Here is a 16,937-nt window from a genome sequence, read left to right as displayed (position 1 = left end):
ATTTAAACACCTTTAAATGTGTTCAGAAAGCTACTCAAGAAACCCAAAGTTCCTTTTTTGTTGTTTTGTTTTTCATTCTTAAACGATCTCACTTTCGTGCTCTTGGTAGACAGAATTCTTGAGGAAGTGGACATGTCTGATGCACATAGGAAAATGTATCCTTCAAAGGCATTGCCCTCAATTTTATGAATTTCACTCTTTCACTAAATTCCCTCATTTCTAGAGAGATGAGGCTGGAAGTTAGCCTATTTTCAACCCAGTGGTGATTATTTTGTTTGGAAATTGGGGTAAAATCAATGTGGTCACTTTTGAATCCCAAACAAGTAGTACATACTCTTCTGCCATTCTCTTGTAGTTATTTATTTATTTCTCCTAAGAAGGTAAAAATAACTCCTGTCAAAATTTCTAACTTCATCTACAGCCTTTCTCTGTAATAAGCATCCGAACCAAGTAATTTAGAACAATTTGTTGGACTAATTAAATCATTAGTCTTTGGAAATGTGCACTTTTCTACTGGTTATTGATTAGAACTGTATGGTAAAATAAATTGTAGTTTTCACAGACCTGAAAAATAGAATCCACATTTTATTTTTTTAAATAAACTTTTCAATTCTATATCACTTTTAGGTTTACAGAAAAACTGTGACATAATGCAAAGAGTTCCCATATACCCTGTGTGCAGTTTTACCTATTAACATCCTGTATTAGAATGGCACATTTGTTCCAATTTATGAACCAATACTAATACATTAAAACTAATTAAAGTCTGTACGTTATTCGGATTCCCTTCATTTCTTCCTAATGTCACTTTTCCAGCATCCCATTCAAGATACATTACATTTAATCCTCATGTCTCCTTAGGCTCCTCTTGGCTGTGACAGTCTCCCAGACTTGCCTTGTTTGATGACCTAACAGTCCTGAGGATTACTGGTCAGGTATTATGTAGAATATTCCTTAATTGAGATTTTTCTGATAATTTTTCTGATTGTTAAACTGGGGTTATAGGTTTTGGAGAGGAAGACCCCAGAGTTAAAGTACCACTGTCATCATATCTTAAAAGGATACATACTATCAATATGACATCACCGTTGATATTGCCCTTACTAACCCGGCTAAGGTGTGGTCCGTCAGTTTTCTCCCCTGTGGAGTTACTCATCTTTTCTATCTTTCCATATTGTACTCTTTGGAAGGAAGTTACTATATACAGTGTGCAATGGAGTGGGGAATTATGTTCCTCCTCAGCCTTTGAGGGTGGACTAGCTACATAAATTATTTAGAATTCCACATGAGAGATTTGTCTTTCCTTCATGTATTTCTTTATTCAATCATTTATTAATATCAGTAAAAACTCACAGATGGTTAACATATGTTTTGGGTTATAATCTGATTCTAGCTTTGGCCATTGGGAGGTATTTTGTTTGGCTCCTGTGTCCCTTTGGCAAACCCATAATTGTTTTTGGTTGGTCGGTTGGTTGGTTTTGTTTTGTTTCTCAGCATTTCCTTACTTTCTGGTACTGCATATGGCTCCAGGCTTATCTTGTATATTTCCTGTGTCTGTCCTAGAATCAGCCATTGCTCCCAAAACAGCCCTGCTCCCTTTTATTGGAGAATAGTATTAGAAACCAAAATCTGGGCACTAGGGATATTCATTGCTACTGGGCTGTCATTGCTCCTAGGCCCTCTCAACTGACATAGCAGGGAGATATATGTATATGTACTAATCCGTGTATATGCACATGTTTGTAAATATTTCTATGTGCAATTAAGGTAAACATAAAATCATACGGATGTTTGCATCTCTAACACCATGTGGCATACCTTTTCACACTTTGAATTTTGGATATCGGTTTATAATCAATTAAACTGTGATATTTAAAACCCAGATATTACTGAATATTTAAGGACAAGTAATTTCTGGGAGTGGCAAAGATTAGTTTGTGGCAAATAATTATACTATTAAAAACAAATCTTGGTAGTCGATATCTGAATTATTAGTCAGGTCAAGTTTCCAAGATAAAAATAAGACTGAGTATACAATAGCATACTCATCGTATTTTTGACACTGAAATGTAATTCTGATTAGGTCATATGCAATAATTTTAATGTTAAAAATAAATAAATTCTACTGTATTATGGACACTGCATGTTCAATTAACCTCATATATGAAAGGGAATCCACAAAGAGGCTTCCATATGTTTAATATTAAAAATTTTTGCTTACAAATCTTATACTTACCATGATTATTACTGGCTATTTAAGAACTTAAAGAAATGAAGATGGCAAGTTTAAACAATGAAATATTAGAACCGTATGGCCTTTTCTCTTCATTTTTAAATATTTATTTATTGATTTTTGGTTGCTTCATTGCTGCACATGAGCTTTCTCGAGTTGCGTCGATCAGGGGCTCCTCTTCACTGCGGTGTGCCGTCTTCTCATTGCAGTGGCTTCTCTTGTTGCCGGGCACGGGCTCTCCCCCTGTTTATCTGTAACCTCCCACTCCAACACTGAGAAACCTCGCCCTCCTTACTTGCCAACCACTTACTTAGCTGTTCAATCCAAGCATACCTGTCAAGCTGTGTCAGAATTGTCAACCTGTACTTCCATGGGGAAATATTATATGAACTAGAGCACAGTGCTGATGTACAATATTTTTTGCTTTAATCTAAGAGATTCCACTATTTCTAAAGTACTCAGGTCAGCACATTTTCCCTCTTGCTTTTCGGTGAGGTCCTTTCGTACATTTGTCACGTATTTAGACTGTATTTTTCACATTCCATCTTGGGATCTCCCAACCTTTTAAATGACATGTTTTAATTTGCATCCATTTTCAGGTTTACACTTTGTGCTGTGAAATTCTATAGACTGTCACAATCCCACAATCTATTACCGTGTCATACAGAATAGTTTCACTGCCCTATCACTGATTATTTTACTGTTCCTATAGTTTTGTCTTTTCCAGAATGTCATATAACTGGAATCACACATAAAGGAGCCCTTTTCAGACTGGCTTCTTTTAACATGGCAATATGCTTTTAAGATTCATTTATGAATCTTTTATGGCTTAATAGCTCATTTCTTTTTATTTCTGAATAATGTACCATTATATGAATGTACCACAATTCGTTTATCTATTCACTGACTGAAGGATGTATTAGTTGCTTCCAGCTTTTAGCAATTATGAATGAAGCTACTAGAAAAACTTGTGTATAGGTTTTTGTGGAAACATAAATTCTCAAATCAGTTGGATAAATAGCTACAAGTGCAATTGTTTGATTGTATGGTAATATTTAGTTTTGTAAGAAAGTACCAAAGTGGCTGCATCATTTTGCATTCCCACCAACAATGAATGAGAGTTGCTTTTGCTTTGCATCTTTGGCCAGCATTTGGTGTTATCAGTTGGGTTCAAAGCCATCCTAATAGATATGTAGTGGTATCTCATTGTTTTAATTTGCAATTCTCTAATGCATATGATGGTGAGCATGTTTCATATGCTTATCTGCCATCTGTATATCCTCTTGGCGAGGTGTCCAGATAATTTGGCCATTTTTTACTGGGTTGTTTGTTTTCTTATTATTAATTTTTAAGAGCTCTTTGTATATTTTGGATACAAGTCCTTTATCTGATAAGCAGTTTTCAAATATTTTCTCCAAGTTTATGACTTGAGTTTTCATTCTCTTAAGTCTTTCAGAGAATAGAAGTTTATAATTTTAATAAATTCTAACATCAGTTTTTCTTTCATGGATCATGATTTTAGTGTTTTATCTAACACTTCATTGCTGAAGCCAAAGTCACTCACATTTTCACCTTTTTTTTCTTCTAGAAGTTTTTATTTAAATTAGGTCTGTGATCCATTTTGAATTATTTTTTTGTGAAATGTGTAAGGGTCTGTGCCTAGATTTGATTTTTTTCATGAGGATGTCCAGTTCTTCCAGAACCATTCATTGAAAAAACTATTTTTTCTCCATGGCGTTGCCTTTGCTCTTTTTCATAGATGAATTAATAATAATTATGAGTTTGTTTGAGTTTGTTTTTGGACTCTCTATTCTGTTCCATTGTTTTATATGTTCATTCTTTTGCCAATATCACTCTGACCTGATTACTGTAACTTTATGGTAAGTTTTGAAGTTGGGTAGTGTGAATCCTTCAGCTTTGTTCTTCTTCGCTATTGCCTTGGCTATTTTAGGTGTTTTGCCTCTCCATATAATCTTCAGAATAAGTTTGTCAATATCTACAAAACAGCTTATTGGAATTTTGATTGGGATTGTGCCTATAGCTCAAGTTAGGAAGAATTGACATCTTAACAATATTGAGTCTTCCCATCCATGAACACAGAATTTATTGGCATTTATTTAGATGTTCTCTGATTTTTACAATCAAGATATTGTAGTTTTCCACAAAGATTCTTTAAGTATTATGTTAGATTTATACCTAAATATTTCTTTTGGTGCTATTGAAAATGGTATTGATTTTCACAAATTCCAGTTGTTCACTGACAGTATATAGGCCTTCAGTTATATAGGAAAGCAGTTGACTTTTGTGTATCAACCTTGTATCCTGCAAATATTTCTTCTGCTTCTTTGTTATCTTTATTTCTTCTTCTGGTATTCCATTTATGCATATGTTACATCTTTTGAAATAATCCCACAGTTCTTGGATGTTCTGGTCTTTTTTTTTTTTTTTTTTTCCCATTCTTCATGCTCTTTGCATTTCTCTTGGGAAGTTTCTACTGTTCTATCGTCAAGTTCATTGATACTTCTCTTGGCCATTTCCAGTCTATTGATGAGCCTGTCAGACACATTCTTCATTTCTATTACAGTGTTTTGATTTCTATCATCTCCCTTTTTTTCTTTCTTGGAGTTTCCATCTTTCTGCTTACCCCACCCATCTGTTCTTGTCTCTTGTCTACTTTTTCCATTACAACCCTTAATACATTAATTATAGATATTTAAATTTCCCTATCTGATAATTCCCGTATCTTTCATATCTGAATCTGGTTCTGATGCTTTTTTATGTCTTTTCAGACTTTTTTCTTGCTTTTTAGTATGTTTTCTAGTTTTTTTTTGTTGAAAGTCACATATGTTGTATTAAGTAATAGAAACTGAAGTAAACACACTTTGAGTTTCTATTTTTCTGGCTAGAAATAGGGCTGTATTTAATGTTTGCTATCACTACCAGATGCTTCAAATCCTTCTAGCATCCTTGTGTTTGTCTGTTCTGTTGACTTTGAGCCTTCCCTAAGTCCTCCTCCTCCAAGAGAGTTGGTATCTTGCAGTGCTTTCAGTTATACTCTGCTATTATTATCCTGAAGCCCTTTTGGTATGGTGGGAAAATAGAGTAGAAGGAAAGTATTCTACAATTGTATGATTAAATCTCCAAGTCTTTTAGTGGGCCTGTGTTCCTGGGCTGTGGCCTTCACAGGTGTTTCTTAGCTTCCCTCCCCACCTTAGGTGAGGCAGGAAGCCTAGAAATACCTGGAGTGGGAACAGTGCCCTTCACTCAGGTAGGTTAATATGACTCTGCTAAGATATTTTCCCTGAAGAATAGGTCTTTGTTTTTTGTTTGTTTGTTTGTTTGTTTTCGGTACGCAGGCCTCTCACTGTTGTGGCCTCACCTGTTGCGGAGCACAGGCTCCGGACGCGCAGGCCCAGCAGCCGTGGCTCAGGGGCCCAGCCGCTCCGCGGCATGTGGGATCTTTCCGCACCGGGGCACGAACCCGTGTCCCCTGCATCGGCAGGCAGACTCTCAACCACTGCACCACCAGGGAAGCCCAGAATAGGTCTTTGTATAGGAGTGTTCTAGGGCATTTCATGATGGTTACTCTTCCCTTCTCCCTAGTAGTGCCACAGTGGCACCTTTCTCAGCTGTTCATCATGAGATCTAGGTAAGCTTCCTGGTGGTGAGACCCAGGAAACTCTGGGGCCTCACTAAGAATGCAGCCTCCAGGAAGTTCTTCTTCTCAAGCTAGGCCATATTGTGCCTCCAATAATACATCACAATTACCTTGTGCTAACACCAGTTTTTGGTTCTAGCAGCTTCTCTGCACGTATTCTGAAATTGGCCATGCATCTCTGTAGGCATCTGTCTCTCCATATTTGGGGGTCGTAGTTTTTTATTACAACTTCATTCTCTGATGGTTCCAAGAAATATCATTAATTTTCAGTGTGTTCAGGTTTATCTTTTTGTCAGGATGAGAGTGATGATTTCCACACTCTTTACATGTCAGTGTTTAAACTAGAAGTCCCTCACACTTCACTTTTGATGTCTCGAAGATTGGCCCAACCTATGTGCTAAGGGTTGAGTGACTACCACCCTCTCATGAAGAGGCTTCTTAGCCATCACTGAAGCACAGCTCCTCCACTTTTGGTGTGGAAATATGTGTGCGGCCTTCCCTTCATCTGCGTCTGTATTAAGACTGGAGTAGTCCCTGCTATTATCGTTTTCCCAATGTTGCTGACCTGGAAGCTGCCCCTTCCTCCTTTCCTAATGACCTCAGTGTTACGGCTCATACTGCTACCAAGACTGTCTCTTCAAAACCCTTCTCTCTTCCCAACAGAGGGGGAATAGGAGCCCCCTGCCTTTCCTGTGCCATTTCTTCATTCACCCCCAGGCTTCCTCACAAGGCTAGAGTAACTTATAAGACTTCACAGAAAGATGGGTGCTTCTGAAAGGGATTGAAAGGTAGAGGGAGAGTTTTTAAAAAGAAAACTGTGTACGAAATATATCTTTCCTATAGTCCAAGCAAAAAAGCATTTAAGAATTTAAACCTTCTTTATGAGCCACGTTATGGTTGTTCCCATTTCTTAACTTTACTGAAAAGGGGAGAGCTCTTCTTTATTTTCTCATTTATTTTATTATCAACAATTATTTATTGGGCTCTATATCAGTTAGTGTTCCACATCTTAGAAGGCAGCTATGAACCTCTCTGTCCATTTGAGAAACCTCACACCCTTCTCATAGAAATCAGAAGGCCCTCAGGACATACTTCCATTTCATAGCAGTAAATTTAATAAATAGTTACCTAGTGTAAAGACTATCTGGTCTGACGACTTCCCAGCAGGCAGTTCTTGTTGGTTGTTAGAACTCTGTGTCTTCAAGGACAATTCACAGTTGTGTGTGAGCACTTCAAAACATCCACGCAGGCATCCAGTGTAGCAGTTGGTGTGACTTTTAGGCATGTATGTTATAGTCTTCTGAGGGTCTAGGGAGTATTCTTGGAGCACACACACACACACACACACACACACGCACCTTTTCAAAAAACAAACATTAATTCTCAGAGATATTGCAGCCTACTGAGGAAAGGAAGCATGTTCTTAACTGTCCCTTCCTTCTCTTATTTGCAAGTTGTTTCTTTCATAATGGAGATTGATCTTCAAGTTTATTCTGGTGGGATGAGAAAAGTGTTCAGTTTTTGAGACATTTCTTAAGGACACTTAGCTAAGGAAATATATAGTCAAATCTCTAAAATTTTCATTTGAAAAATCCTTTCAAATTCTTAGACAAGGACTATCCTCAAGTTACCAATTTGAGGATGGTTGTGTACATGAGGAGGTGGGGGAGACTTTCTCAGTTACATGTATGTGGTGAAGAGGGAAGGACTTGACTAGGCCCTTAACTATACTCTACTGGATGTGGCAGGGAGTGGGCGGTGTTTTAGGAAGGAGAGAGTTGAGAAGGTAGACAGGCAAAGTAGAGGCAGGCAAATGTGTTTTTTTTCTGTGAGAAAAAAATGTTCTTTTTTTCTTAATGTCTTTATTGGAGTATAATTGCTTTACAATGGTGTGTTAGTTGCTGCTGTGTAACAAAGTGAACCAGCTATACATATACATATATCCCCATCTCCCTCCCACCCTCCTTATCCCATCCAAAGCACTGAGCTGATCACCCTGTGCCATGCGGCTGCTTCCCACTAGCTGAATTACATTAGTTTTGGGGTACAGTAAGGTAATTTTAAAAAGCTCACCTAGAGAAATCGGCTGGGCTTCCTTTCCGCCAGGCAGCATAGCTGCAGGAGCACCACTCACATGGCGGTTATGTGGAGCATACCCCTTGGAGCGCAGTGCCATTTACATGGATTCCAATGGGAAGGAGGCCCCCTAGTGTTGTGTAGCAAAGCTAGTTGTGGCAGCCTTTGGAGTAGTAAGAATTTTAATTTTCATGTAAGTTGTGTGGAATTGTATTTTCTTTGGAGAGTTGTCCAAAATCAAGGGTCTCCTTCAGCTGATATTAAGTCAAACATCTGTTCTCAAGGTCTTCATAGTACTTATTGCACTGCTATCAGAAGTTGATTGACTTGTCAGTTTCCCCTCTACCTGGAACTCCAGATCGCTTTAATGCTTTTACCAGTAGTTCCAAGCACACTGTCTGGCACAAAGGAAGGGTTTGCTAAATGTTTCTGAATTAAAAGTAATTAGTCTCTATGACATACACCCAAGTGCCCTGCATTTTTTTCTTCCTAATTTTAATTTGTTGTGAATTTAGTTCACAGAGAATGCACTGTGTTTCTATTTATTAAATTAAATATCTCCTAGGGGTAGCATATTAAAAATTAAGCTTAGTTAAATCTCAGTGTCCTGTGATCATTATATAAGCCGCTCATTGCTGCATCTCATATTAGCTTGGTTCAATGGTTAGATGGTAATTGACATGAATACTTAATGACCACTTTTCCATTCTGATATATTATTAGTGATACTTACAGTTTAAACTGCATTAGGGTTAATTACAAATGCTCATAATTTGCCCACCCTTCTGACTGACAGTATATTCTTACACCTCAGAATATCATGAGCACTCCAGACCTGTGTAGGAAGAATACCCATCTTCAGAGGCTCGGCAATCACCATTATTAACCCCTCAGTTACCTCAAATCTATAACCTAAACTATTTCTGGAATTTCTTCTTTGTCATCCATGTTGCCAAAAAGATCGTTGTGAAGCGTAACCTAAAGTCTGAGTGTTTTGTGATAATAGAGAAGAAGATATTATCTTTAGCAACTATCACAGTCTCTTACCCACAGGAATTTACAGGATGAGGCAGTGGAGCTCTCCTTTCTTCCCTGTCTCCCTCTCTTTCAGCTCACCTACACCTGTGCTGCTTCCTTGGAGGCCACTGAAACACTGGTTTCTTTCAGATATGATTCTTCGACTCAAAAGTAGCTAGTAAAGTGGGTGGATGTATATTATACTGAGCACGTCATTAGACAAAGCTTTTCTCTTATAAGGTGATGTGAATGTCCAGATGTAGTCATGTAAACATCAGAGGCCTTTATTATAATCTCACACATTCTTCATTCATATGACAAAAGGTGAAGTGATGCGTCTAGTTAGATTGCTCTGGTCATTTCACACATTTCACTTTCTTTGTGAATTTTCCTATGAATCTGTCCAGGTTCAAAGAGAAGCGTTCCGGTCTTCTAGGCCATAGCCATGTATCCTGTTTCTTTTCTGTTTTCCCACAACAGACAGGACAGTGTCCATGGTAAATATTTAGTGATGATTATTAACACATTATTTAGGGGAAAAGAGTGTGTATTTTAACTGGTTGAATTATTTAACCTACTTAATCATCCTAGAATTAAGATAATGTCTGTTACATGCAAACAAAAAAACAAAAAAAACTAAAACGCAGCTGACGTTTCATTATACTACATCAGCAGGTGTAGTCCAAAGTTTAATAGCCCTGTCATGATGACTTGTTCAACAAAACAGTTCAGAAAGATGGTTTGCACAAGCAGACCTCAGGGGGGACGTCTGAGATCAAAAGGGGCAGGCAGTTGCCTTGAAGTTGAGCATATAAGTTCACAAATTCAAAAATTAGGGAGTCAGGAAGATCCTAGTTATGCTTGGATTTTAAAATTCTTGAGAATATTGCATTGAATCTGACTCAAATAAAAAATGAAAGTAGAGGACTTCCCTGGTGGTGCAGTGGTTAAGAATCCGCCTGCCAGTGCAGGGGATACGGGTTCAATCCCTGGTCTGGGAAGATCCCACATGCTGCAGAGCAACTAAGCTCGCGTGCCACAACTACTGAGCCTGAGCTCTAGAGCCCCAGAGCCACAACTACTGAGCCCATGTACCACAACTACTGAAGTGGCGTGCCTAGAGCCCGTGCTCCACAACGAGAAGCCCCCGGCAGCAATGAAGACCCAACACAGCCAAAAATAAATAAATAAAATAAAAATTTTGGGGCTTCCCTGGTGGCGCAGTGGTTGAGAGTCCGCCTGCTGATGCAGGGGACGCGGGTTCATGCCCCGGTGCGGGAAGATCCCACATGCGGCAGAGCGTCTGGGCCCATGAGCCATGGCCGCTGAACCTGCACGTCCGGAGCCTGTGCTCCGCAACGGAAGAGGCCACAACAGTGAGAGGCCCGCGTACCACAAAAAAAAAAAAAAAAAGAAAGAAAGTAATCTTCCTCGTATGGCTTTTCCATGCCTACTTCAGTACCTACAGTATAGTAGAGGCTCAAGAAATACTTAAGGATTAATATTGACTGAATAAGGAGGAATATAGCTATGACCACCACCGTCACAAGAGAAGGCTACCAATGAAATTACACTGCTTTATTTAATCTCAGAAACTGAATAGGAAATAAGAAGTCGACTACTTTTAAAAACATATCCCAGAATGGGTACTGATGATCTAATTTTTGTGGGCCACTTTATTATGCTTTTTATTCATGCATGAATTCAACATTTTATTATAAGCACTAAAGTGATACATTTAATTATGGAGTTAAATTTTTTTTTAATTGCCAGATGACTTACAAGTAGAACATTTGTTTGTACTTGATTAAACTGTTTTGGTCATTATGTATCATTTCACTCCCTGCTTTTGAATAAAGATACTCATTTTCATTTACTGTTAGTATACTTCAAGAAATGTAGTTAAAAACTGATGACTAACTAAGATACTGTGTACCAGGCATGTGGAAATATTTACTTTCTGTGGAATGCAAATTAGTTGGATATGCAGATTTTGCATTACATAGATCAGAGTTTTCAAATAAAATCTCAAGCAATGTGTTTGAAAGGGCAAGCATTAATAATTTGTTGCTCATTCACACAATTGTTTTGAAGCTCCTCTCCCCATTTTCCTGCACCTCAGATGAATGATTCACTCATATAAGATTGCCAGTCTTATTTAAAAGGCCATTCCATTGAGTATCTTAGACTTAATTTTTATGAAACTTTAAAAAAAATAATTTCCTATTTACATTGTTCAGATCCATTTCACTTGAGTATTTTGTCATTTAGAGTAATCACTCATCAATCCGTTAATGCAACCTTTCTTAATGTTACTTTTTTTTAGTCCTATGAAAGGTTCTATTTTGAACCTCCGAAATGTTATAAACCACCAGATTGCTAATTGCTTTGGATGCTGTGAAAAATAATTACTCCACATTATTTTTTATAGTTAATTGACAGTGTAATGCATTTAACTAAAGATCTGCAATGAACTATTTCTAATTACTGAGGGTGGTGAAGTGGAAAAACTAGACTGTAAAACTTTACAAGGAAACAATGTTTTCTTCATTACATTAAAAGTTATTGTTGATATAACTTTTTCAGAGACAAACAAAAAAATTCCTTAAATGGGAAGTTCTGGAAAGCTAGAAAGAGTTGTGGAATATTTTTATTCATGATATAGTAAGGAGATTTTTAAAATTATTATTTTAATAGATTGATGAGGGGTGTCATATACTAATTTTACCATGCTTGCACTAAAATTTCTCCTTCTTTAGTTGGCAGAATTTTATGAGAGAGATAATCATGCCACTGCCAGAATGAGTAATGTTCATCACTGGCCTGTGTTCAATTCATTCTGCATCTGTAGGACATTCAGCTGAAAAGCTATGCCAAATTTAAGATATTGAAATATGTAGATATATCAGGAGCTGAGTCTGTTCTTAGCTCTCAAGGTAAGAACTTCTTGTTAGAAACTGATCTTTGAAAATCACTTAGAACCTGATGCCAGGAATTCCCACCATCCAAAAGTGTCACAAATTGAGGTGTAAAACGTTAAGCTCTTTGAGTAGACGTGTACTGTTTTCATTGCCTGTGGTTCTGAGGTTATTAATGATCAGGGTATTCTTCTTTTCCTCCCTATAACACCTGGCTAAAATAAAGTGCCTCCACTGGTATTACATTAAATTGCTTATTTCATTTCAATGATGTACCTTTTCCAAAAACAGACATCTAAAACAAGTGACCTGTTTCAGGGAATGTAAATTATTTTCAGAATTTCAGAAATTGAAAAGGGATAAGAGGAAGGAGAAAATGCTGGGCTGGTGTGAAGCGATAGCGTGTAACCCTCGCAGGATCCCTAACAACACGCGGACCCCCGAGGGCTCAGAGGAATGGGCTGACGCCTCGCAAACCTCCACACTGGTGAGTGCAGCCGTGGTAGCTCCAATGGCTCGTGTGAACGGATGCGGAGGGAATGGGGAGGGGGCCGGGGAGGGCTTCCTCAATAGTTCTCTGCTTTGCAATGTATTATATTGCTCATATAGACGTCGATTAATTAACGGGTAGTAATAAAAACATCTTAATTTCATAGAATCTAGGGTTTAATTCAGATTAACAATTTTTTTCTTTCTGTTTCTTTGGACATCGCCCGTCCATTATGTCAGGGACCTTACAGAGACATTTAAAGTTTATACCTTGCATTCTACACTTTGGTAATGGAGTCAGTGGAGGAAAACAATTACCGTTATCCAAAAATAATGAAAAATCAGAATCCTACCTTCTGTATTTTCCTATATTGAATCCTTTTTAAAGGCATATTCTAGAATATATAGGATTCAAAAAATTATAATTTTGATATAAAATCGTGAATTGCTAAAATGATTTGAAGACCAAATCAATAATATACTCTTTCTTGTTTTGTTTTCTGCTTTAAGTTTACATGTTCATCTTTAGCTAGTTTTTATTTCCCAGTGATTAGGAAAAGAGAACTCATTAGCAAAAGGAGTTTTATAAGTACTTTGTTTAGATTTTGCTGCAACATACTTCATTTTGATTTAAGGAAGGAAAATTCCATTCAGTCTCTAAGTTTTAAATTCACATGTTAGTTGTATTTTAATTGCTATTTTACCATTTTATAAGAACACATACTTTCATTAGCCTGATTTATTTGTTGATGAACATATAATTAACTATAAGCAAAGGTTTTAGGTTTTTTTTTTAACTTTTGAGTTATTTGATAACTTCTATCATTTTACATAAAAACAATGGTCCTGAGCAAACATTATTGAGTGAATTTCAAGAGAAACCATCGAAAGGAATAGGCTTTCAATTGACAAAACATAGAAATGGGAATTCTGTTTAATTCCATCATCTTAGACTGTAGGGAGAGGGCTGAGGGTATGAAGAAAGTATGCAATGTGATTGGACAAAGTTCTAGGGAATAGATTCTTTGAAATTATTATCTGCAGTGTTTCATCTCACTCATATGCTCTTTTGTAAATTACTGTTTTCAATAATACTGCTTGGCATGAGTTAACACCATTTAAATACACATGTTGCACAATATTTATACATAAAGCCAGATTTTGTAGGTACCATGCAATAACTAAAATTTTTAAAATAAAAATATTACTTCGGTGATCTCATTAGAGTGGCTTTAGTGCTTAGTTCCTATTTCATAGAACCATAGATGAAAACCATTAAAAAAATCTTGAGCAAACATTTGGCCTGACTTTCTCTTATAATTTTGGGTAACCTAATATTAGCTTCATTTTACAAATGTGTAGCGGCCCAGAGAAATTAAGTGACTTTCCCAGGGTCACTTAGCTAGTAAATGTCACTTCTAGGATTACTAGAAGCCTGGCTTCTGAAGGTAAGGCATGCTGTATGAGGGCAATAGTCTTCAGTCACTGTAACCTAACCCCCAAATCTCAGAAAAATAAAATATTTCTTATGTCATAGCTCATGTGTCTAGGGCAGCTCTCCTTGGAGGTTCACTGTCAAAGGTTCACTGATTATTCAAAGACTCCATCCGTCTTTTTATGCTGCCTTCTTAAGTACATGGCCTCTTAGGTCACTGAGGAAAGGAAAAGGCTATGCTGTCCATTGTGCATGAGCTATTATGGAGCAACCTGAAATGTGTAGACATCCTTCCATTTGCCAAAACCGAGTCTCATAGCCCCATCTGAACTGCAGGGGAGGCTGGTGAATATCAGGAAGCCATGTGGGCAGGAAAAGCAGATAAGGACATCTCTGCCAAAGTCCACTCTTCTGGTCGCCAAACATTCATGTCATGTTTCCACTCTTTCATTAAGAAGGGTTATTATTTTCCAAGAGAGATAACTACAAATTCTTTCAGTCACTGGATTCAGTTCAAATTCATGGAGTCTGGTTATTCATTGTCCTCATCTAATGATGATGATGGTGAATCACCTATAAATAAATGATTTATATTTTGCAACCAGCTCCCAGCATACATATATACCCAATATGAAGGAGAGGAGTAGGAAAAGGGAAACCACAATAAACACTCACATTTGGAAAGAGAAAGAATTAAGTGTACATGGAAGTCAGTGGTGTATTCCTGCTGGACAGACATTGTCAAGTCTCCCTGACCTCTAGGTCAGGGAGGATCCTTGAATTGGCTTTGACCCTGCTCCCTGGGAGATCTCCCTTGTCCATGCTTTTCTCTAGCCTCTGGATACGCCCTCTGGGAAGTTCTTCCTTTTCTATTATTCTCCTTGTCCACATTTAAAGTGCCTAATGAAACTTGTATAGCCTTAAAATATTTTATTTTCCTGTTTGGGGAAAATTATTGACCCAAGAGTTGTCTTAAGAATTTCAAGGCTCATACTGCTGGAATCGTGGTATTTCAGTACGACGATCCTCTGCAATCTGCTAGGGTTCTGATCTCTTTGCCTTCTGATAGCCCATGTGCCTAGCAAAGTTCTGTCTTGGTTGCCCTTGATTTCCAGTTCTCCATGTCTCTATCTCAAGATGATCGAATCTTGAAAAACAGGCAGGAGGACCACATCCTTAACCTCTTTGTCCAGAGATGCTTTGTTCAACTGAGAGGGTCCACTCGGTATCAGCTCTAAAAATTATATTAGCCTTGAGTCACTTTATTCAAATGTAACTTTTCATTGGACCTTTGTTACTGAACACTCACTTCAATGGCACGTCTACCAGTTGGGGTTTACAAGAAGTCAGGCATTGGGTCCAACAAACCTTGAAACTTTCGGATTCTCTCTATTCCTGGTCAGATCTGCTTTCACACAAACCACTTAGTTCCTGAGCTCACATTTCTCCTGTAACACCTCGCTGAATGTAGCTGATAATAGTTAATATACATTATTAAGTTCTGTTTTTCAATCTATTTTGAGTGTTGCCAGCCCAGCAGGCCCAGGGTCTGCCTTTTGAGTTAATTCAAATAGAGATTTTGCCAGTAGTTTTGCCCAAACATCATGCAGATAAATAGCTTTCTACCTTTGTAATCAGTTTCCTCCCTCCCCATTGCTTAAACATTAAACAAATGCCACATATTTTAGACTTTTCTTATGGTAGCACAGACTTTGGCTAACTGATTTCTGTATTCGGGTATTTATAAAAGTTGGGGTACAGTCAAGAAAACAGAAGCAGTCAATTTTAACAGAATATAGAATGTGAAAAATTATTTAATCTGCTATTGGAAGATTGAAAATGTCAGAAAGGTACACAAGTTTGGTAACTGCAAGAAGTAGCAACCACCCATCCAGAGGAGTCACACAGGGAGGAGACTAGAGCTACTCAAACCTAAAAGGTTGACGGAGGGACCCCTCAGAACTGCACCCCAGCTCTGAGGAAGGATGCTTCTCAGCTGATGCAGGAACCTTGGAGGTCAGAGGAAGGACCCTGAAGATCTAGGACCCAGACCCCTGAAGGGGATGCACTTCTCAATCCTTATATATTCAAGTGGGGGGAAGGGGCTGGTGCAATAAAGGTAGTTCAGGGAGTGTGAAAAAAGCTTAGGAACTGGACCCACCTTCCACTGCCAACTTAAGTCTTGTGGGATAACGCTAACAGAAACAGAGTCCTCTCTCTCCTCTTGTCTGATGGTTTCTTTTAGCACCAGCATTGGCAGAACCTGACCAAGAAGTAAATGTCAAAGGAGACATCTGGTTTGAAGGCTCCCAGCTCCAGCATCTCGGTGTAGAATACAGGAGAGCAGATTTAGGGCTGAGTGATATTAGCTTAGTAATCAGTATGGAAAATTAAGAATAGAAGCTTTAACGAACTCAGGAATGTCATAGGCTTAACATAATAAAGGTTTGCTTTTTCACTCATAGCTCAGTCTGATACAGAACATTTGATCCTCAGACAGTGAATGCAGAGATCTCTGCTCCTCCCATCTCCCAGGGCTGCTGTCTTAAACACAGGCCTCCTAGTATTGAATTTATCAGTTAAGGGGTGGAGTATGAATGGGTGACTATGTAGATATCAGTTTAGGTTTGGAAGTGCTAAGCATCACTACCCTGATGCCGTTGGCTGGAACCAATGACACATCCCAGTGTATCTGTCAGAATAATGGGAAATAAGGTCTTCCTATATGACCAGAATAGGGAAATTGAGAGCATGTGGCCAGCCTCTACCACAAATGCGTTCATTCTTTGAGTGGTAGCAGTCTTGTCCTGCCTTTCCATTTTATATCCCCAGGATTTAACTATAACTCTCTGCTGTCACCCAGAGCATTTGAGGCTTTTCTGTACAAATCATACCCCATTTAATGATGATAAGCGGGGGGAGGAGATAAAAGAGGATGAGGAGGATATGGATGATGTATATTTGCCAGGAACTTTTCTAAGCATTTCACACACATTCCCGTTTGTAATACTACAAGGATCCGCTGAGGTAGGCATGATCATTATCCCTATTTTGTGGATTAAGAAACAGCTATAGAGAAATGTAAAACCTGCTGAAAGTGACTTAGGTAAT

The 16,937-nt window shown here is 38.1% G+C and overlaps 1 protein-coding gene across 4 annotated transcripts in view; it reads left to right on the top strand.

The window, feature by feature from the left end:
- The window catches only part of MARCHF1 (membrane associated ring-CH-type finger 1), a gene marked incomplete at its 5' end in the record, with an annotated part of 458,172 nt that overhangs the window by 120,823 nt on the left and 320,412 nt on the right, over positions 1 to 16,937 (top strand). Inside the window, one exon of one of the 4 annotated variants that reach the window (XM_081242017.1) lies at positions 12,249 to 12,389. The exons of 2 other annotated variants lie outside the window; for them this stretch is intronic. In XM_081242017.1, the coding sequence (XP_081098143.1) occupies positions 12,249 to 12,389 (141 nt within the window). Of the gene's footprint in view, positions 1 to 12,248; positions 12,390 to 16,937 lie in introns of those variants that run through there. One more of the 4 variants, XM_081242015.1, reaches the window with a different exon arrangement.

This window comes from Mesoplodon bidens (genome assembly GCF_964165515.1).
Source record: "Mesoplodon bidens genome assembly, chromosome: 1".
In the NCBI taxonomy this organism is placed as follows: domain Eukaryota; kingdom Metazoa; phylum Chordata; class Mammalia; order Artiodactyla; family Ziphiidae; genus Mesoplodon; species Mesoplodon bidens.
This window is presented reverse-complemented; position numbering and strand designations above follow the sequence as displayed.